At 37.9% G+C, this 23,020-nt stretch overlaps 1 protein-coding gene and 1 long non-coding RNA gene across 17 annotated transcripts in view; one reads left to right on the forward strand and one right to left on the reverse strand.

The window, feature by feature from the left end:
* Positions 1 to 7,274: 7,274 nt before the first annotated feature.
* LOC129528952 (uncharacterized) overlaps positions 7,275 to 23,020 on the forward strand; it is a 37,065-nt gene continuing 21,319 nt past the window's right edge. Inside the window, exon 1 of one of the 3 annotated variants that reach the window (XR_008674287.2) lies at positions 7,275 to 7,804. This is a non-coding gene — a long non-coding RNA (uncharacterized lncRNA). The other 2 variants (XR_008674288.2, XR_008674289.2) reach the window with 2 other exon arrangements.
* ZNF43 (zinc finger protein 43) overlaps positions 12,991 to 23,020 on the reverse strand; it is a 47,329-nt gene continuing 37,299 nt past the window's right edge. For 10 of the 14 annotated variants that reach the window (XM_063701164.1, XM_063701171.1, XM_063701170.1 and 7 more), the window contains 2 exons: positions 17,027 to 17,092; positions 12,991 to 16,627 (listed from right to left, as the gene is read on the reverse strand). In XM_063701164.1, coding sequence (XP_063557234.1) covers positions 14,427 to 16,627; positions 17,027 to 17,092 — 2,267 coding nt within the window. In that variant the 3' untranslated portion in view covers positions 12,991 to 14,426. Of the gene's footprint in view, positions 16,628 to 17,026; positions 17,093 to 18,825; positions 18,877 to 23,020 lie in introns of all 14 variants that reach the window. The other 4 variants (XM_063701174.1, XM_063701176.1, XM_063701175.1 and 1 more) reach the window with 2 other exon arrangements.

Below are 23,020 nucleotides of genomic sequence, written 5' to 3' on the forward strand. Positions count from 1 at the left end.
CCAACTGGTCAATCATATACCTCATTGCAGACTCATTATTGCTGAATCTTTTGTTTATATCAAAGTCTTTGCAGTTCCAGACTTATGGCCATTAGCAATAAATACATGCAGATGCCTATCTCTAAATGATGTAAACAAAAACTATATGTTGTTCAAATTTCTGCCATTTGGAAAGCTATCTTTTCCCCAGGTTTTTTTTTTTTTTTTTCAGGGCCAAATAACTACCAGCTTAAATTATACTGGAAATAGCATATTGTACAGAATCATCTGTGGATAAGTAAACTATTTCCCCCATTGGTTACCTGTTAATAAGAAACACCAATAGGGCCTCAGTTGTGGGTTGAAAGGTGGCAATGCATGGAGGTAGGTGCCACGGAGGTCTGAGTCACCTCTACATGCAACCTTTTTGTGCCCATAGCACGTGCTTCAGCTTGATGGCCTATAGACCAGTGTTCCTTACTTGTCTACAGCAACTGTGTATACCATGCTATTTTCCAGTAGATCTCATAACATGCAATTCATAATGGATATTTCAGGTCTTGTTACATCATATCCCATGATCAGTTGTTCAATCTCTAAAGAAGTGCAGTGGCAAGCCAAGACCTATTTCCAATACATTTGTCAAAAATATATATTTTTTTACATCCCTGGAATTCTGCACTGTGGTTGTCAGTTGGGCTTGCCAACTGTCAGTTCTGCAGTAGGTCACAGCACCGTGACCTGCTGCAGATGCTTCAGCTCCATCCTGTGTCCTCTACTGCAGAGTTGCCTTCCCTCCAGCCACACCAGCTGCAGAACTGCCTCTTGCTCTGGGCTTCAGTAAAGACAGGCAGCTTTCTGAGTCACTCTGTACATGTGTTGAAGCAGAATTCTCAAATGTGGCATATTTTGTCTCCAAAATGTAAAGAGATTAACAATGGTTGTGCCCCTTTTGCAGAAATAGGTGATTTCAGTTCCATGAGCTTTTCTTACATGTTGAATAGGCTGTCTTGACAATCTGCAGACCAGAGCCCCTAGAGATTGACCTGGTGCATTAATCTCTGCAGTGGCAAACCAAGCGAATTCAGTTGAGCTATAACAGAAATTCAGATCTTTAGTCTAATGTCAGAGCAGCAGAAGTGATGTGTTCTTCACTCTGTCTGGAATGCTCTTATCTGAAATACAGACATGGCTCTTTTATTTATTTTGGGTCACTGTTCAGATTTTCTGAGCCTGAAACCTTCATTTAGAAAATGACACACCACTATCACTCTCCAAGTCTTTTACCTTGCTTTTTACTTTTCTTATATAATCATATGGGTGGGTGGTGTATAGATAGATATTTATTGTGTGTATATAAATTTATATATAAATATCTATATATACACACACACGTATCAATTTGCTGTGGTTATTTATTTATGTTCTTATCACCCCAAAATAAAAATTCTTTTTACATAGAAACCTAAGTGTATTTTAATTTTGTTCTACCTATCCTGAAATCCTCAGCTCCCAAAATAATGCATGGTACACAGTAGGAGCTCAATAGACAAAAAAATCCAGTTTTGAATAAAATTATCATAATCATTACAGAAGGTGAACAGGCAGCAGGCATACTTCACTTGGCCAGAGCAAGAGGAAGAGAGTTGGGGGAGGGAGGTGCCACACACTTTCTAACAACTAGATCTTGAGATAACTCTATCTTGAGAACTGCACCAGAAGGAGAAATTCGCCGCCATGGTTCATTTACCTCCTACCAGGCCCCACCTTAAACATTGGTGATTACAATTTGGCAAGAGATTTTGGCAGGGACACATATCCAAACCATATTACCATCAAATATAAAAGGTAGAATACATTTACTTTTAGACATCCAAGGTCTTTAAAAATGTACCTAACATGCACACTCTCTGGATACCAGGATGCAAACTGTCTGTGGAATCAGCAAGCAAAACAAGAGCAGAACCAAACAGAAGGAGACTCAGAGACAGGGAAGCCATTTGAGGGAGTAAGGAGGGGAGGCTTAGGTCACAGCTTTACACTCTTCAGAGAGAAACCAAATCAGAGGAGGAAGAAGGCAGGCTGCAGGAGAGACACCTGCAGGGAGAGAAAAAATGTAACCCAGAGATAATTTAAAGTGCTATAAACAAATGAAAAACAATTTTGGGGCAAGTGTAAGCTAAGTGGTAGTATTTTAGCAAAACTTAGCAATAGGCAAAAAGAAAATCAAACTAATATAAAGTGAAATAACTATTTAATTCAAGAAATAAATTTGTATTAAAAAGGTAATAAAAGGGCGGGTGTGATGGCTCATGCCTATAACCCCAGCACTTTTGGGAGGCTGAGGTAGGCAGATCATTTGAGGTCAGGAGTTTGAGACCAGCCTGACCAACATCGTGAAACACCATCTCTACTAAAAATACAAAAGAATTAGCCAGGCGTGGTGGCCCGCACCCGTAATCCCAGCTACTTGGGAAGCTGAGGTAGGAGAATCGCTTGAACTTGGGAAGCAGAGGTTGCAGTGAGCCCAGATCGTGCCTCTGTACTCTAGCCTGGGTGACAAAGCGAAACTCCGTCTCAAAAAGAAGAAAAAGAAAAAAAAAGGTAATAAAATCATAGTATACTGCTTGGGTGTTTAGTAAATAATATTTGATTAATCACCTTACAGCATTCGCTGACTACAAGTTTAGGTAAAAATAATGCTATTAGTATTCTGAATTGCTAGAATGGTGGGGAAGGGCAGTTAACAGAAAAGTGGTTTCCAAGTATCTATCAGTATTAAAGGGCAGTTTTTAGAGTTTATATGGTTTAAGGTCAAATAGATGAGGAAAAAATTAACTGAAAGAAGGAGAAAAACTAAACTTTACAAAAAAAACTCTTCATATTTATTATCTTCATTAAAATAATAATTTTCTCAAGGATAAATCTCAAGAATTAGCAAGTTGAGGGTCCCAAAAGTAACAGATGCTGTGAAACTGGATGCTCTAAAACCAAGTATAACAAAATCTCAGGAAAATAAGCTTCTCAATGAAAAACTTGATTTCACATGCAAGCCAACTAGAAAAAAAGAAAATACAGCTTTTACCATCAACTGAAAGGACTAATAAGGAGGGGAACAAAGAAAAACTACTTTATATGTCTGCTAGTTTATGTACCTAAAAAGTAGAGATTAGGGATTAATTTCAGCATATTGTTTACAAAAATTTGTAATTCGGCTGGGTGCGGTGGCTCACGTCTGCAATCCCAGTACTTTGGGAGAAAAAATATTAAAACTTCTGTTACTGCAAACCTATGAATTTTGTACAAATCTAAACAGTGCTAATTTTAAAAGACCTGGGCTTGGAGTGGTGGCTCACGCCTGTAATCCCAACACTTTGGGAGGCCAAGGTGGGCAGATCACCTGAGGTCAGGAGTTCGAGACCAGCCTGGCCAACATCATGAAACCCCATCTCTACTAAAAGTATAAAAATTAGCTGGGCATGGGGGCATATGCCTGCAATCTCAGCTACCCAGGAGGCTGACGCAGGAGAATTGCTTGAACCCGGGAGGCAGAGGCTGTAGTGAGCTGAGATCGCACCACTGCATGCCAGCCTGGGCAGCAGAGCAAGACTCCATCTCGAAAAAAATATATATAATCATTTATCTTGATTATATCTGCTTAGCATAATACCAATATTTACTATATAATATATTTAGGCCTATTTCCACAAATATTATTTGGGGTATCTCTTATTATAAAGTCTATGAACACAGTAGAAGACAATGAAAATGTTTATTCACTGAGTTTTACAGTATTTCAGTTATCTTTACCTAGAGTATTAAACCTAATATTTCTAAACCAAAATCTAATCTATAAAAAATCAACTTAAAATTTTTTTTAGATTTTGATGAAAATATAATCCCGGAATATATTGCTAGGAACATTATGCAGATGTAGCAAATATTTGTTGAGCTGAATTAAAGTCTCCAAGCCTATACTTTTAAATTTTTCTTGATGCAATTTCAAAAATTTCCTAAGGCTGTAAGAACTTAGTCATACATACAGAAAATATTGATTTCAATAGGTAAGGTGTGGCCTCAGGCAGGCAAAGCTCAAATTATTTTTGAAAAGTTTTCTAATTATTTTTAACATTTTTATATTATTTTAAATGTTCTACTTTTTGTAATTTGTTTTTTGATTCCTTCTTTGCTACATAAATGAAAAGTAACACACAAACCATTTTTGAAGTCTTCAAAAAAGCTTTGGATAGAAAATCTGGAGATTATTCTGGCTTTTTTAGTGTAGACATCTTTGAAAGTTTTCAAATTGAAGAAATATACAAATAGAAATATTCTATTAAATAGGATACATGATACTGTCTATAGAATAATTACCTTGGCTTTAGTTTTTGTAGCTAATAATTTTTAAGATTACTTCCCCTACATTTTATTACTTAAGCTAGAAATCTTGTTTATTTAAGTTATTGTTAGCTTAGTCAAACTTCAAACTGTAATATTGGAATTAACAGAGCATTGTCAGAATTCTGCAAAAAGTCATCTGTATATTCTCAAGTTTTTATATCATAGAAAGGCCTTTGCCAGGTGTGGTGGCTCACGCCTGTAATTCCAGCACTTTGGGAGGCAGAGACGGGCAGATCATGAGGTCAGGAGATCGAGACCATCCTGGCCAACATGGTGAAACCCCGTTTCTACTAAAAATACAAAAATTAGCTGGGCGTGGTGGCAGGTGCTTATAATCCCAGCTACTCGGGAGGCTGAGGCAGGAGAATAGCTTGAACCACGGAGTTGGAGGTTGCAGTGAGCGGAGATTGCGCCATTGCACTCCAACCTGGCGACAGAGCGAGACTCTGTCTCAAAAAAAAAAAGGGGGGGGTTCAAATCCAGTACTTAGAGCTTTCTAGGTGTTTCTAGCCAAATTCAGATTAAATTGGCTAATAATGTCTTTCAAATTGTTGTACCATGCTCCAATATTGAAGTATAACTTCTAGAAACAAATGAAAAACAAGTTGTTTTCAAATTATATGTTCTTAGTTACACTGTAACACAGTATGAAGCCTTGAAAATATCTGAAGAGAGAAAATGGAATCAGCAATGATCCAGCTGTGACCTCACTACTTAGTAATTGTGCTTTTAGCCAACTTATTTACTTATCTCTGAACTGAGCACATTTCTGGCAAGGTGGTACTAATCACTGATCAAAACTACCTTAAAAAAATTCAGAAATCTCAGGGTATCCAGAGAAAATAGAGCAGGTGCTCTGGATAGTCACCATTAACATTTCACTTTGTTTCAGTATCTATTTACTATCACTTAAGTACATACAAAGAATACAAGAAAATTGCCCATTTCTCATTTTTAATGCTAACCCTAAAACAATAAGACTTTTGCAGCTTGAAATTAACAGATTCTGGCCAGGCAGGGTGGCTAACATCTGTAATCCTAGTATTTTGGGAGGCAGTGGCAGGTGGATCACAAGGTCAGGAGTTCGAGGCCAGCCTGGCCAATATGGTGAAACCCCGTCTCTACTAAAAACACAAAAATTAGCTGGGCATGGTGACATGCACCTGTTCCCAGCTGCTCGGGAGGCTGAGGCAGGAGAATTGCTTGAACCTGGAAATGGAGGTTGCAGTGAGCCGAGATCATGCAACTGCACTCCAGCCTGGGCAACAGAGCGAGACTCTGTCTCAAAAAAAAAAAAAAAAAAGAAAAGAAAAAGAAAGAAAAGAAAAGGAGAGAAAAAAGAAATTAACAGGTTCTCACTGGTCCTTCAACAGAAGGTTAAATGATGATGGAGTCAGCTGCAATGGAAAACACTCCAAATTTTCCATGGTAAACAAATCTGGCCTCAGTTCTTGCAGTTCCCAAATTCACAGTTCTTTTGGGATATGTTGATGCATGAGCTGCAAAAGATAAAACATTCCACACCAGAAGATTTTGTTTATAAAAACTTATTCCCATCTAATAATTTTAGGAGATATAAACACAGCATTGTTAATGACTACCTATTAATTGTTAATTCTTGGAGAAAAATTGACAGTTATTTCTGAAAACATGAAAAGCTTCATATAATAATTAGAACCTTACATGTGAAATTCTATTTATTATGGAGAAGTTAATAACTAATATGTTACCAGCAATAAAATATAAATCATTTCTCACTGTGTTACCAATGGCCAGTCCGCACAGGTTTGCAGTGATTTTGGTTTTTGTCTTCTCAAAAGAAAGTATCTAGCCAAGAGACAAAAAGCAAATTTGAAGCAAAAGTTGGACTTTATTGAAAGAAAGCAAAGTAGCTTTGGAAAGGGACCAAATGGGTGACTTAGAGATCAAGTGCCCTACCTGGACCTTGGCTCCAGTTTCTTACACATTCACTTATTTTCTAGTATTATGGACTCCTCCCCTGGTCCCTTTGGCATGATTAATGCCTCACTGTTGCTTGTGCGGTACTTGCCAGCAGTAGGGAAGTCGTCTGCATGCTTCATGAGTGTTCTGAGGTTCTATGCTTGCTCTATTGGAGATATTATTTTTACCAGTTGAGCACCTCCAGAGAAAGGCATATATTGGTTAAACTCCACTATTTTGCCTCTCACTGTCCATGCTTGGATGGTCTTGCCAAATTTTTGAGATTTTATTAAGTTGTTGCCCAAGCGCTCAAAATGTTTTCTATTTGTTAGGAGGGTTCCCCTACTTGTCACCAGCTGAGACCACTTATCAATCCTGAGATGACCACCTGATAATCACTTGACATTCCTGGGGCACATTCCCAGGGCCTCTACCTTACCCAACTCATCACTATCTGACTACCTGCTCTAACTGGGTAATGGGATATTCTATTGCCTGTGAAACTTTTGCTATCTAAAACTTTTACCAATCAATATATACAGCCCATCAACTTTCTTCACTTTAATTGTAATATGAGTTTGATTTTCTTTTGCTGATACAGTAGTTAAGATTTTATTTTATACTTACTCATTTATTAATTTTGAAAGCATTATAATTAAAATAAAATTTATATGGCTGCCATCTAATATGTTTGTAGATGTTAGCCAAAAGTCTGGCACGGGAAAAGAAGGAGAAAAAAAAGTAGCAGGAGGGAGTTTTTATCTTTCTAAATGATTATATGTGCCTCCTAAAAGGTGTTTACCTATAAATTATAGGTGGTGGCAGCAGTAGTGGACAAAGGTGTGGTATGCAGCCCTTGATCACTTCAATGCTGCTCCTGTTGAGCCCATGGCAACCCAGCCCTGTGTGTAGCCCTCATCCTGCACTATGACATCACATCCCCCTGCTGGCATGGGCACATGAGCCTCAGGCAGACCTCAGGTGCCGGGCCTGAGCTGGCCTCTCCTGCTGTTGCTACTGCTGCTGCTTGAGCTGCTGGCCTCAGGAGTGCAGGAAACATGGGGTCACTGGGGAACTGAGAACAGCCACACTGGCATAGTTGACACCTTTTGCTGGAGCATCCATAGCCTGTTGTGAAAAGGCAATATCTGCTGCTCAAAAGATCTTGACCTGGCTCACCAAGAGGTTTGTGTTGGGAGTACATATGTTTCTACAGACATTGTGGAGAGTCTAGTAAGAGCTTTTGGATGTTCTTGGACTTGACATCTCCAACCTGTCCCAGCATTTCAACCCAGCCTTAGTGGCCAGTAGCCTAGCCTAGGCCCTTCTTTTGGTCAGTGCCAGCTGCTTGGCCTACTGATTCTAGTTTCTGACCCTGGACATAACCTTCAAAGCACTGCATCTGGTGTTCAGCACTTCTTCTGGATCGTGTGGACCATCCTGTTCTCCAGGTCCTGCAAGCACATTCTGCACAAGGATAAGGGTGAGGAATGAGGTGCTTCCTGTGCTTCACAGTAAAGTCCACCTTATGACCTGGCCCATAGGCTTTTACAGGCATGGCAGCTCTACTGTAAATAAGAAGCTGGAGCACCTGAGAACAAGGTCAGACTTTTCAACATTTGCCTCTACAGGGGGCTAAAAATTCTCCACTGCTCCAAAGAAGCATAAAGGTTAGCCAACCGTAAGTGCCAGTTTCTTTTTTCTTTTTTTTTTTTTTTTGAGATGGAGTCTCACTCTGTCACCCAGGCTGGAGTGCAATGGCGCGATCTCGGCCACTGCAACCTCCACCTTCTGGGCTCAAGGGATTCTCCGGCCTCAGCCTCCTGAGTAACTGGGATGACAGGCATATGTCACCATGCCCAGCTAATTTTTGTATTTTTAACAGAGGCAGGGTTTCACGATGCTGGTCAGGTTGGTCTCAAACTCCTGACTTCAAGTGAACTGCCTGCCTTGGCCTCCCAAAGTGCTGTTACAGGCATGAGCCACCACGCCTGGCCCATCAGTGCCAATTTCTACCAGTGCACTGTCTCAAAAAAACAAAATGGAGGGAAAAGAACAAACACCAGACTCCAAACAAAAAAAAAAATGGCTGAGCAAGTAGGGGCAAATAGCAAAGATTTTTTTTTTTTTTTTTTTTTTTTTTTGAGACTGAGTCTCACTCTGTCACCAGGCTGGAGTGCAGTGGGGCAATCTCGGCTCACTGCAACCTCAGCCTCCAGGGTTCAAGCGATTCTCCTCCCTGAACCTCCCGAGCAGCTGGGACTACAGGTGCACACCACCACACCCAGCTAACTTTTGTATTTTTAGTAGAGACGGCATTTCACCATGTTGGCCAGGATGATCTCCATCTCTTGACCTCGTGGTCCGCCAGCCTCACCTTCCCAAAGTGCTGGGATTACAGGCGTGAGCCACCGCAGCCAGCCGCAAAGATATTTTTATCCTTTTATTAGTTCTTGGGACAGCTCTTTTTATTCCCAGAAGAATAAAAACAGCATTTGTGTATATCTACACATGAAGTGTCATTAGTAGAAAACTGTTTTTAAACAATGTATATAACCACATTTGTCTGTAAAGTAAGAGAAATTTGTGAGTAGAGAATAAAGTTAACTTTTCCTAGCATTTAAATATATTTTTGAAAGGGTAATTCATAAAGGCAGATTAAAGCTTCTTAAAACTTTACACTGAGGAAAGAATATGCTAATTTGACATTTTAGAAAAGTTTAAATGCAGGCCGGGCGCGGTGGCTCATGCCTGTAATGTCAGCACTTTGGGAGGCTGAGGTGGGCGGATCACGAGGTCAAGAAATCGAGACCATCCTGGCCAACATGGTGAAACCCCGTCTCTACTAAAAATACAAAAAATTAGCTGGGTGTGGTGGCATGCACCTGTAGTCCCAGCTGCCCAGGAGGCCGAGGCAGGAGAATTGCTTGAACCCGGGAGGCAGAGGTTGCAGTGAGCCGAGATAGTGCCATTGCATTCCAACCTGGTGACAGTGAGACTCCATCTCAAAAAAAAAAAAAAAAAAAAAAAAAGTGTAAATGCAAGTGTTTGTTTTTGCAGCTTAGGGTTTGTTGGGTAAGATCCGCGCAAATTATATTGACTTAGTTCATGAATGTTGTCATTTCTAAATGTGGACAGTTGGGCTGGAGGATTAAACTCAACCTCTTTTGAATTCTGGTGACCCTCTGCCAACCCTCCATCATTCAGATTTCTAAATGAAATAATTATTTTTAGAAGACCTAAGATTTTTTTCCCTCTGTACTTTGATGTATTTTAACCTCAACATTTTGAATAGGAAAAGGAATGGAAGAGATGCCAAGGGGTTTGATGCCAAGAGCTATCTGGGTAACCACTGAAGATCATTCAAGATTCAATTTAAAGTCCAAATTTTACTGCTAGCCAGCTAGGCCTATATACAAAAGCTATATCCTGGAAGGCTTTTTGTTGGTTTCATTTTGGTTTTGGTTAATGCGGGACATTAGAAGGAAAACAAACAGTAGTGGCTAATGACATTCTCAAATCTATTGCTGCTTAGAAAGCATTCTCACGAACAGTAAGCAGCAACAGACAAGCCTTGGAGAACATCTGAATGGTTTTCTTTGAAATACTTATAGTAGGGTTGTTAGGTGCTTTTTCTGAGGCCTATTCTGCTCTCATTTTAGGTGGCCTCTATCAGCAGAGACTGAGACATACATAGTGGACAGCTGTGAGGACCCTGGGCAAGGGAGATTCAGAAGGCATGGGTCAGGGACTGGTGGAAACACTAGTCTGCTAGAACTCATTAGGAAGTGAAGCCCAGCATTTGCATAATGCAGCTGTGAAGGCGTCTGGCGATCATAAATGTCTCCATGGCCCTTCTCAGCCCACCAATGTGCTCCAGCAGCCACTCACACAGCCCTGCATGCAGGTTTGTAGGTAGTCCTGCCAGATCTGCTAGAATCAAGACCTTATAGTCCAGGTCTCAGTTTGAAGAAAACAGCTGTCTACCCACTCTTGTGAAAAGATTCTGTGAAATTTAACTTTGCATTACAAGTATTTGGGAAACAGGTGTAGATTTCTTTGAGGATGCTTACAAAACTACAGTTGTTTTTTTTGAGATGAAGCCTCACTCTGTCGCCCAGGCTAGAGTGCAATGGCGTGATCTTGGCTCACTGTAACCTCTCCCTCTGGAGTTCAAGTGATTCTCCTGCCTCAGCCTCCTAAGTAGCTGGGATTACAGGTGCATGCCACCACGGCCAGCTAATTTTTGTATTTTTACTAAAGATAAGGAAAATGTTCTCTCCACAGTTAGAATCAATACTATTTCATCACTGATATTTTCCGTCTCTGACTTGAAGCTACCAACTAACTCCAGCAGAAATGTTTTTGGCTTATTATGGACAATCTGTTACACAGCAAGCACCGTCATGTTTGTTCACTATATTTATGTATAGAAACATCCTCATAAGGCCAGGCGCAGTGGCTCATGCCTGTAATCCTAGCACTTTGAGAGGCTGAGGTGAGCACATCACAAGGTCAGGAGATGGAGACCATCCTGGCTAACATGGTGAAACCTTGTCTCTACTAAAAATACAAAACAGAAAATTAGCTGGGCATGGTAGTGTGTGCCTGTAGCTACTCAGGAGGCTGAGGCAGGAGAATTGCTTGAACCTGGGAGGCGGAAGTTGCAGTGAGCCGAGATCATGCCACTGCACTCCAGTCTGGGTGACAGAGCAAGACTCTGTCTCAAAACAAAACAGAACAAAAAAACTTCAGAACTTATGAAGCCTCCCTAGTATTTACCTGAACTAATTAGCTCAATAAATTTACATATGTCAATTATAGAAAGTGAAATGAACAATAACTAAAGTAGGTTTATATAGAAGTCTCCAATTAAATAAACAAAATCGAATATCCTAACTCAATATAACTTAAAACACTAATTGTGGAATTGCACCTAAAAATTATTTTGTGTGCACAACTAAATTTCATAAAAATCATTCTTATAATCCCCAGTGAGCTTACATAATACCTCATAAACTATAAAAGAAAAAATAATAAAAAAGAAAATTATGGGTCTAGCATGAGTACCAAGCAAGTAAAAAAAAAGTTTGCATGGGGAGATTCTGAACCCATAAACCATAAAATCTTACAGTAATGAATTCAATAGAAAGCAGACAGTATAGATTTCCTTTCAGCATTTTTGAGGTTTTTAGTTTTCTAGTAAATTAGTCACCTTATTAAAATTACTTGTTTTGCTTCAATATTGATTTTTTCTTCCTAAAATAGGTAGACACTCACACAAGAACAGTTACTTACTCCATAATTTTCTTACACCTAAGGTTTATCTTTAGAGTAATGTATGTGTATATTTAACCCTATGTAAGTCAAAACTAAAACTCTGTATGTGTTTCAGGCAGAACGGCCACATAGTCAAAGAAAAATATATAACAATGTTTATTCATGACTCAGGAATGTATGGACTTTATTTATACTTCTATATAATTTTTATAATTAAAATGACCCTGTAGTCAATAACAATTTAATTGTACATTAAAATAATGAAGTGTAGAATTGGCTTGTAATACAAAGGATAAATGCTGAAGGTAATGGATACTTTATTTATCCTGATGTGACTAATACATATTATATGCCTGTATCAAAACATGTTATATATTGCATAAATATATACACATTTGGCCAGGTGCAGTGGCTCATGCCTGTGGTCCCAGAACTCTGGGAGGCCGAGGCAGGCAGATCATGAGGTCAGAAGATCGAGACCATCCTGGCCAACATGGTGAAACTCCGTCTCTACTAAAAATACAAAAATTAGCCTGGTGTGATGGTGGACGCCTGTAATCCCAGCTATTCGGGAGGCTGAGGCAGGAGAATCACTTGAACCGGGGAGGTGGGGGTTGCAGTGAGCCAAGATCATGCCACTGTACTCCAGCCTGGGTGACAGAGCGAGACTCCATCTCCAAAAAAAAACCCAAACAAGTAGTGGGCACCTGTGGTCCCAGCTATTTGGTAGGCTGAGGCAGGAGAATGGAGTGAACCTGGGAGGCGGAGCTTGCAGCGAGCCGAGATCGCGCCACTGCACTCCAGCCTGGGCGAGAGCAAGACTCTGTCTCAAAAAAAAAAAAAAAACCAAACAAACAAAAAAAATTATGAATAGCACAAAGAATAAAATAAGGTAATTAAAATCATACTATGTACCCACAGAAATTAAGAACAGTAAGTTTAAATAAGACAAAAAAGAATATTTAACCTATAGAAAAATATTCTTTAACTTATTTGCAGTTGAAAGCCACTGGTGAAATAGATTACTAGAAATGTTAGTCCATTATGTTACCAAATGGTATATTGTTACCATCTTTTACATACACTCTTGAGTAAGGTGAAATAGGTTAAAGTTAGAAGCATAATAATGCTTCATTGAATGTACAATGGTCTTAACACATTTTTTTTAAAGTTATATTTACATGTAATCTAAAAATTTAAAAATGTACTTCATTTAATTACATAAAGTTACAATAAGTAAAATGACTTACTAATTTAACCAATTTTAACTAAAATAAAAAACTTGTTTTGTCACTATAATGCAGAAGAATATTACTCTGAAAACCTATCTCCTGTATCACTCCTTTATAAGTTAACCACAAAGAGCCTCTCCAGTTACATTTTCATCACGCATCTTTTTTTTTTTTTTTTTTTTTTGAGATGGAGTTTGCCTTTTGTTGCCCAGGTTGGAGTGCAATGGTATGATTTCGGCTCACTGAGACCTCCACTTTCAAGGTTCAAGTGATTCTCCTGCTTCAGCCTTTGAAGTAGCTGGGATTATAGGTGCCTGGTAAATTTTTGTATTTTTAGTAAAGACAGGGTTTCACCATGTTGGTCAGGCTGGTCTCAAACTCCTGACCTCAGGTGATCCACCGGCCTCAGCCTCCCGAAGTGCTGGGATTATAGGCATGAGCCACCATGCCTGGCTGCATCTTACACTTTAATATCCTTACTGTTCCATAAAAAATGTTTTAAATAATGCCCACCTAATAAAAGAATCTCTCATATCTTTGGTGCAGCAACAATTGGTCACATGCTTTCACATGTGAATACAGCAGGAATGAAAAAAGAGCATAAAGTTATTTGAGAGTTTAATTACATCATTATTCACTAATTTAAAAATCAGTAATTTTTTCAAGATAAAAGTATGCTTTAATTGTAATTATAACTGAAAATCTTCTACTTCTTTTAATGTTATATACCAATAATTTATCCACCAAGTTTTGTGTTGTTTTCTGTACTTAGCACTGATTTAGTGTAATGTCTGAAGTGTCCATGCCTTAGATATTTCTACTGTGAATTCTCAGATATTTACATAAACTTAATTTCGGATTAAATTTTTTTCATTTTTACTGCATCTGCAAAAACATATTTTGGTATGAACCCTCTGGTGTTTTCTGTGCTGTGGTTTTTTAAAAAATGTTTTTCCAAACTGATTACATTTGTAGGGTTTTTCTCCAATATAAATTCCCTGATGTTGAATAAACTTTGTACTATCAACCAAGTATTATAGACCCTCATGTTTTATAAGCTGTAGTTTTTCAAAACTGCTTTTACAAATTTATTACATTTTCCAGGGGTTTTTTTCCAATATAAATTTTCTGATGTTGAACAGTATTTGAGCAACTGCTTCAGGGTTTTCTTTAGTACAAAATGTGTACAATAAGATCTGTGATGCAAGTAATGGTACTACAACCCTCTTAATATTTGTTATGTTTGTCTTCAGAATGAATTATCTTCTTCACTTTAAAGGCTTTTATTTTCTGAAAGATCTTTTGACACTAGTTGCATCTATAATGGTTTTATTAAGTACAGACTCTCTGATGTTGAGTAAGATATGAGCACATATTAATGGCTTTTCCACATTCTTTGTGTATATACCTTTTTCCAAGTAAAAATTCTTTCCTGTGCAATAAGGTATGAGCATTAATTAAAAGTTTTGCCACATTCTTCACACTTGTAGAAGTTTACTCCAATGTAAATTATCTTACCTACAATCAAGTGTGACAACCATGTAAAGCCTTTATCACATTCTTTACATTTCTAGAATTTCTCCCCAGTATAATTTATTTTATGTTTGAAAAAGTTTGAGGTGTTGTCAAAATCACTGTCACATCTTCAGGTTTGTAGAGTTTCTCTCCAGTATGAATTTTGTTATGTGTAGTAAGGTTTGAATATTGGTTGAAAGCTTTGCCACATTCTTTACATTTGTAGGGTTGCTCTTTAGTATGAATTCTCTTATGTGTATTAAGGTGTGAGGAATAGTTAAATGCTTTGCCACATTCTTCACATTTGTAGGGTTGCTCTCCAGTATGAATTTTCTTATGTTCAATAAGGTTTGAGGATCGGTTAAAAGCTTTGCCACATTTTTCACATTTGTAGGGTTTCTCTCCAGTATGAATAATCTTATGTGTAGAAAGGGTTGAGGACAGTTTAAAAGCTTTGCCACATTCTTCACATTTGTAGGGTTTCTCTCCAGTATGAATTATCTTATGTTTAGTAAGGGTTGAGGACCACTTAAAGGCTTTGCCACATTCTTCACATTTGTAGGGTTTCTCCTCAGTGTGAATTATCTTATGTTTAGTAAGAGTTGAGAACTGGTTAAAAGCTTTGCCACATTCTTCACATTTGTAGGGTTTTCCTCCAGTATGAATTTTTTTATGTGTAGTAAGGTTTGAAGATTGGGTAAAAGCTTTGCCACATTCTTCACATTTGTAGAATTTCTCTCCAGTATGAATTTTCTTATGTGTAGTAAGGTTTGAGGATTGGGTAAAAGCTTTGCCACATTCTTCACACTTGTAGGGTTTCTCTCCAGTATGAATCCTCTTATGTTTGGTAAGGATTGAGAAATGGTTAAAAGCTTTGCCACATTCTTCACATTTGTAGGGTTTCTCTCCAGTATGAGTTATCTTATGTTCAGTAAGCTTTGAGGACCACTTAAAAGCTTTGCCACATTCTTCACATTTGTAGGGTTTCTTTTCAATGTGAATTTTCTTATGTTTAGTAAGGTTTGAGGACCGGCTAAAAGCTTTGCCACATTCTTCACATTTGTACGGTTTTTCTGCAGTATGAATTCTCTTATGTGTAGTAAGGTTTGAGAACTGGTTAAAGGCTTTGCCACATACTTCACATTTGTAGGGTTTCTCTCCAGTATGAATTCTGTTATGTTTAGTAAGGGTTGAGGGCCAGTTAAAGGCTTTGCCACATTCTTCACATTTGTAGGGTTTCTCTCCAGTATGAGTTAACTTATGTTCAGTAAGCTTTGAGGACCACTTAAAAGCTTTGCCACATTCTTCACATTTGTAGGGTTTCTTTTCAGTATGAATTTTCTTATGTTTAGTAAGGTTTGAGGACCGGCTAAAAGCTTCACCACATTCTGTACATTTATAGAATTTCTCTGCAGTATGGATTCTCTTATGTGTAGTAAGGTTTGAGAACTGGTTAAAGGCTTTGCCACATTCTTCACATGTGTAGGGTTTCTCTCCAGTATGAATTCTCTTATGTTTAGTAAGAGTTGAGGGCCAGTTAAAGGCTTTGCCACATTCTTCACATTTGTAAGGTTTCTCTCCAGGATGAATTTTCTTATGTTCAGTAAGGTTTGAGGATTGGTTAAAAGCTTTGGCACATTCTTTACATTTGTAGAATTTCTCTCCAGTGCGAATTATCTTATGGGTAGTAAGGATTGAGGACTTGTTAAAAGCTTTGCCACATTCTTCACATTTGTAGAGTTTGTATCTAGTATAAATTTTTTTATGTGTAGTAAGGCGTGAGGACCAATTAAAGACTTTGCCACATTCTTCACATGTGTAGGGTTTCTCTCCAGTATTAATTCTCTTTTGTTTAGTGATGATTGAAGGGCAGTTAAAAGCTTTTCCACATTTTTCACATTTGCAGAAATTCACTCTGGTATGAATTATTTTATGTTGAGCTAGATGTGGAAGCATGCAAAATGATTTGCCACATTCTTTGCATTTGAGAAGTTTTTTTTCAGTATGGCTTATCTTATGTCTGTTTGAATTTGAAAATTTATGAAAGGCTTTCACACATTTATCAAATAGAAATATTTTGCTCTGGGTAGCTGGCAAACATTGGTTAAATCCATTATAACCTCCTCTGTGCACCTTACACTCATCCACACTTTTACAGTCTTTTTTTAAATGTACATTTTTATGTTCACAGTTTTTATATCTTCTCAGTGTCACTTTTTGGAAAGGAACTTTTATATGCTGCTCTGGCCAAAAGTCTTGGGTAAAATGAGAACACATAACTGAAAAAAATAAAAATAACAAATTATTCCACTTGCTAGACTCAGAGATAAATATACTTTATGTAACGTATAAAATCACACAAGCTACATAAGATGTCATACAAAAATACCACAGGCCCCAATTTATTTATAGACATATAAATGTAACAAAAACATACTGATCAAAATGCATCAGTGAAAAATTTACAAATAAGTGTGTGCAGTGCCCCAGGCGAGCCCAATGCAAAGAGCCACATAGAAGGAAAATATAAATTGGTTACATTTACCCAACACAGCTTTTTCTGCTCTCCAACATAACATAGTGCCTTTAGAAGTAAATTGCCAACTCCAATTATTTTGCATATAGCAGAATACCTGAGAGTGGATAATTTGTAAAGAAAAAAGGCTTATTTTGCTCACAATTTGGCAGACTGTACAAGAAGTATGTGTCAGCATCTGTTTCTGGTGAGGGTCTCAGGAAGCTTACTGTTACGGTAGAAGGCAAAGAGTAACTGGAAATGTCACATGGCAATAGGGAAAGTGTGAGGTGAAGGAGCCAGGTTCTTTTAATGAACCAGCTCTCTTTTGAATTAACAGAGTGTAAACTTTCTTATTACCAAGACGATGGTGCCAAGTCATTCATGAGGAATTCACCTCCATGACAAAAATACCTTTTTCCAGGTCCCACATCCAACACTGAAGATTACATTGCAGCATGAGGTGTGGAAACATGGACATCCAAACCATATCACAGACAAAGTAGACTTAACAGACTCATACAAACCTTTCCAGTAAAAAGTAAGAGAATATACAATATTCTTCTTTGCACCTTGTGTATTCTGCTAGGATAAATACCAAGTCTTATTAAATTTAAGAATACCAGCTGGGTGCAGTTGCTTATGCCTATAATCCTAAAATTTTGGAAACAAAAGTAGGAGGATCACTTGGGGCCACAAGTTTGAGACCAGCCAGGGCAACATAGTGAGACTCTGTCTCTACAAATAATAATAAAAAATTAGCCAGGGATGGTAGTGCATATCTGTACACCCAGCTACTTAAGGGGCTAAGGTTGACTTGAGCCCAGGAGGTTGAGGCTGCAGTGAGCCAAAATCATGTCACTGCACTCCAGCCTGGGCAAGAGTAAGATCCTGTCTCAAAACAACAACAACAACGACGACAAATAAATTTAAGAAGACCAAAATTATACACTGTGTTTTTCGACCAAAATTGCATAAAACTAGGAATTAAAGCAAAACTGGCAAATCCAAAAATATATCAAAATAAAACACACTCTTCAACATATTCTTGCTCAAGGACCGAAGAATTTAACTTTTCCAAAGTTGTCAATACAAGCTACAGTGGTGAACTAATTCAATATAATCTCTACATAAAATTCAATAGTACAATTTTTCACAGAAATATTCTTCACAATTTTAAAATTTGATTAAAAACTATAGCCAAGCCAGGCACGGTGGCTCACACTTGTAATCCTAGCACTTTGGGAGGCCAAGGCAGGTGGATTTCCTGCTGAGCTCAGGAGTTCGAGACCAGCCTGGGCAACATGGTGAAACCCTGTCTCTACTAAAATACAAAAAATTAGCTGGGCATGGCGATGTGTGCCTGTAATCCCAGCTACTTGGGAGGCTGAGGCAGGAGAATTGCTAGAACCCAAGAGGCAGAGCTTTCAGTGAGCCAAGATCATGCCACTGCACTCCAGCCTGGGCGACAGAGCGAGAGTCTGTCTCTAAAAAAAAAAAAAAAAAAAAAAAAAAACTATAGCCAAGCAACTATGAAAACAATAAAGAGGCATTATACTTTCTGATTTCAAAACATATTAAAAGCTACAACAGCAATGTGGTACTGACACAAAGACAGATAAGTAGATGAAAGAACAGAATAAAGAGTCCTAAAATGAACCCTTCTGTGTATGATCAAATGAACTTCTACAAAGTTGCCATGAGCAAGCAATAGAAAAAAATCTCTTCAAAAAATGATGCTGAAACGTGGATACCAACACTAATAAAATAAAGTTGGATAATTTTCTTGAATTATATATACAAATATTTTAAATAAAACACATAGAAAAAAGGAACTAACAAATCTTTTAAAAAGAAATATGGAAAAAAGACATGACATTGGTCTTGGCACCATTTTCTTAGATACAACCTTATATGCATGAACAACAAAGAAAAGAACAGAAAAATTTAACTACACTATACCTCGAAATTTCTGTACATCAAAGAAAACATTCAATAGAGAGACAATGCCTCCTAGAAAATGAAAGTATTTGTTAAATCACATGTGATATTCCTTAATATTCATAATATATAAACAACTTTTTTTTTCTTTTTTTTTGAGACGGAGTCTCACTCTGTCACCCAGGCTGGAGTGCAGCAGTGCGTTCTCAGCTCACTGCACACTCTGTCTCCCGGGTTCACACCATTCTCCTGTCTCGGCCTCCCGAGTAGCTGGGATTACAGGCGCGCACCACCACGCCCGGCTAATTTTTTATATTTGTAGTAGAGACAGGGTTTAACCATGGTCTCGATCTCCTGACCTCGTGATCCGCCCGCCTCAGCCTCCCAAAGTGCTGGGATTATAGGCGTGAGCCACTGCTCCTGGCCTATAAACAACTCTTAAAACTAACAATAAAGTTGAATAATCTGATTTGGAAATGGGCAAATAATTGAACTAAATTTTTACCAAAAATATACACAAATGGGAAGAAGCATTTAAAAAGACACAAAATTACAATTTGTAGAGAAATGCATAAAAATCACAATGAAAAACAAAATCACCTATCACCCATTTAGAATGGCTACTATAAATTTTTTAAAAATACAAAATCTGTTGATGATGCAATAAAAATAAAACCATCCAGGTAGGTACAGTGGCTCACATCTTTAAACCCAGTGCTTTGGGAGGCTGAGACAGGTGAATCACCGTAGGTCAGAAGTTTGAGATCAGCCTGGCCAACATGGCAAAACCCCATCTCTACTAAAAACACAAAAATTAGCCGGGCATAGTGGCGGGTGCCTGTAATCTCGGCTACCCTGAGGCTGAGGCAGGAGAATTGTTTGAACCTGGGACATGAGAACAAATCACTGCACTTCAGTCTGGGTGACAGAGTGAGACTCCATCTCAAAAAAAAAAAATAAATAATAAAAAATTACAAATTAAAAAAAAAAACTTATGTTGACTGTTGGTGGAAAACAAGGAGGCTGAGGTGGGCAGATCGCCTGAGGTCGTAAGTTCGAGACCAGCCCGATCAACATGGAATAACTCCATCTCTACTAAAAATACAAAATTAACCAGGCATGGTGGCACATGCCTGTAATCCCAGCTACTCAGGAAGCTGAGGCAGAAGACTCACTTGAACCCAGTGGGGCAGAGGTTGCAGTGAACTGAGAGCACGCCATTGGACTCCAGCCTAGGCGACAACGGCGAAACTCTGTCTCCAAAAAAAAAAAAAAAAATTATAAATGTTTCTCAAATACTTAAAAATGAAATCATCAAATACAAAAATCTCATTTATGAATCTATATTCATAACAGAAAATGCAGGACCTGAATGACATATGAACATCCATATTTTTTGTATCAGTATGCACAAAAGCCAAAAGGCTGAAGAAACCTAGATGTCCCTTGATTTATAAATACATCAAAAAATGTAATATAGATCTACAATGTAATATTATTCAGCCTTCAAATAGAAAACCTTGCCTCATTTTAAGATAAATTTTGAGAATATTATGTCACCTGAAATTAGCAAGTAATGAAATTATGGATACCATATGACTCAACTTATTTGAGATATCTTAAGTAGTCACACTCATAAAATCAGCAAGTAAAACGCTGTTTGTCAAGCGCTGAAAAGAGGGCAAAATGAGCACTTGTTACTTAATGTGTATTTAGTTTCACAGGTGTAAAATTTCTAGAAGTTTTTTGAATAACAATGTAAATATTTTTATCATGAGTGAAAAGTACATTTTTTTTCTTTTTTTTAAAGACAGGGTCTCACTTTGTCACCCAAGCTGAAGTACAGTGGCACAATTATGGCTCACTGTAGACTCTAACTTCAAAGCTAATGTAATCCCTCCCCCTCAATCTCCCAAAAAGCTTGTACCATGGGTGCACACCACCATGCCTGGCTATTTTCAAAAATTATTTGTAGAGAGGGAATCTCCATATATTGCCCAGACTAGTCTCAAACTTTGGCCTGAAGCAATCCACCTGTCTTGGCCTCCCAAAATCCTGGGATTACAGATGTGAGTCACCACCATGCCTGAAATGTACACTTCAATAGATTTAAGATGGTAAATTTCATGTTACATGTTTTTACAACACTAACATTAAAAAAAAAAAACAAAAAAATACAGCATTATAAACTTTTTTAAAAATTACCCTCAAATTACAAAAGTGTTTCTCTCACACAAAGAAAATATACATTCATCATTAAACACATGGTGAAAATAGACTATTTCCATGACTACTAACTTAGAGAAGACAAAACAACCATTAAAAATTAGCTAAAAAATAATATATACAAGATAAGCTTTAACCAAAATTGGGGTCATATATTTACAAACACACACACACATATATAATATGATTGTGATAGACATTTGGTGATTGATCTCTTTTTTTTTTTTTTCTGAGATGGAGTCTTGCTCTGTCGCCCAGGCTGGAGTGCAACGGCACGATCTGGCTCACTGCAATCTCCACTTCCCGGGTTTGAGCGATTCTCCTGCTTCAGCCTCCTGAGTAGCTGGGACTACAGGTGCGTACCACTATGCCCGGCTAATTTTTTGTATTTTTAGTAGAGACGGGGTTTCACCGTGTTAGCCAGGATGGTCTCATCTCCTGACCTTGTGATCCACCTGCCTCAGCCTCTCAAAGTGCTGGGATTGCAGGCGTGAGCCACCGTGCCCGGCCAATTAAAGCCCAATATGCGATTTAATTATCTCTTAATTAAAGCATACAGAATTGAAAATTGTCTGAAATTATAATACATAGGTAAAACCAAAAAACACAATAAACTGATGTTAAGAAACCTACACTGAAGAAATACACTAATATGAAACTGGAAAACAATAATAAGAGAAATGTTTACTCATAAAATCTGGTATGCAAGGCCAGGCACAGTGGCTCACGCCTGTAATCCCAGCACTTTGGGAGGCCGAGGCAGGCGGATCACCTGAGGTCAGAAATTCAAGACCAGCCTGACCAATATGATGAAACCCTGTCTCTACTAAAAATACAAAAATTAGCTGGGCATGATGGCAAATGCCTATAATCCCAGCTACTCAGGAGGCTGAGACAGGAGAATCGCTGGAACCTGGAGGGGCGGAGGTTGCAGTGAGCCGAGATCATGCCATTGCACTCCAGCCTGGGCAACGAGAGCAAAACTCCATTTCAAAAAAAAAAAAAAATCTGGTATGCAACATTGATGCACCATTAAAGAAGAATTTGTTTAGATAACTACAATATTTGTAACTTTGTACTTCTGCATCATTGGCATGAACTGTACAGCAGTAAAATTTTAGAGAAAATGCAGTATAATCATAAATACAAGATTCTAATGAGAAACTTTTAATAAACATTTAAAATAAACTATAGATTATTTTTAAATTTTAAGTAGATACTATACTTACAAAAAATGAAACTGCTGTAATCCAACTTTAGAGGCAAAGAATAGCCTTACAACTAAATTACATATATATATATATATATATATTTTGCAGAATACGGTTACAGCCTCTGATATATAAAACAAATATTTGGGAATAAATTATATTATTTATAATTAGGGTACAAAAGTAGGTACAAATCCTATCATTCTCTTTTACCTACAGCAAACTTAAATTTATAACTATATTAGTAAATATGGAGTGCTTACTGATTATCTAATTTACTTCAGACATAATATGTAAATTCTAGTATAATTGTCCTAAATGTCTGAATCCAAAATTACAGACAAATTTGGAAATAAAAAAATAGAAACTGGGTCAGGCATGGTGGCTCATGCCTGTAATCCCAGCACTTTGAGAGGCTGAGATGGGTGGATCATTTGAGGTCAGAAGTTACAGACCAACCTGACTAACATGGTGAAATCCCATCTCTACTTAAAATACAAAAAAATTAGCCAGGTGTGATGGGGGACACCTGTAACCTCAGGTACTTGGGAGGCTGAGGCAGCAGAATCAGTTGAAACTGGGAAGTGGAGGTTGCAATGAGCTGAGATTGTGCCATTGCACTCCAGCCTGGGCAACAGAGCGAGACTCTGACGCAAAAAAAGAAAAGAAAAGAAAAGAAAAACTAAAAACTAAAACTGTATAGGGAGAGTGACAACAGTAAGATGGAAAAATAAAAGGTGCCCTACTTGCTTATCCCCGCAGAGCAAGAACATTTGTCA

This window comes from Gorilla gorilla, chromosome 20 (assembly GCF_029281585.2).
Source record: "Gorilla gorilla gorilla isolate KB3781 chromosome 20, NHGRI_mGorGor1-v2.1_pri, whole genome shotgun sequence".
NCBI classification, from domain to species: domain Eukaryota; kingdom Metazoa; phylum Chordata; class Mammalia; order Primates; family Hominidae; genus Gorilla; species Gorilla gorilla.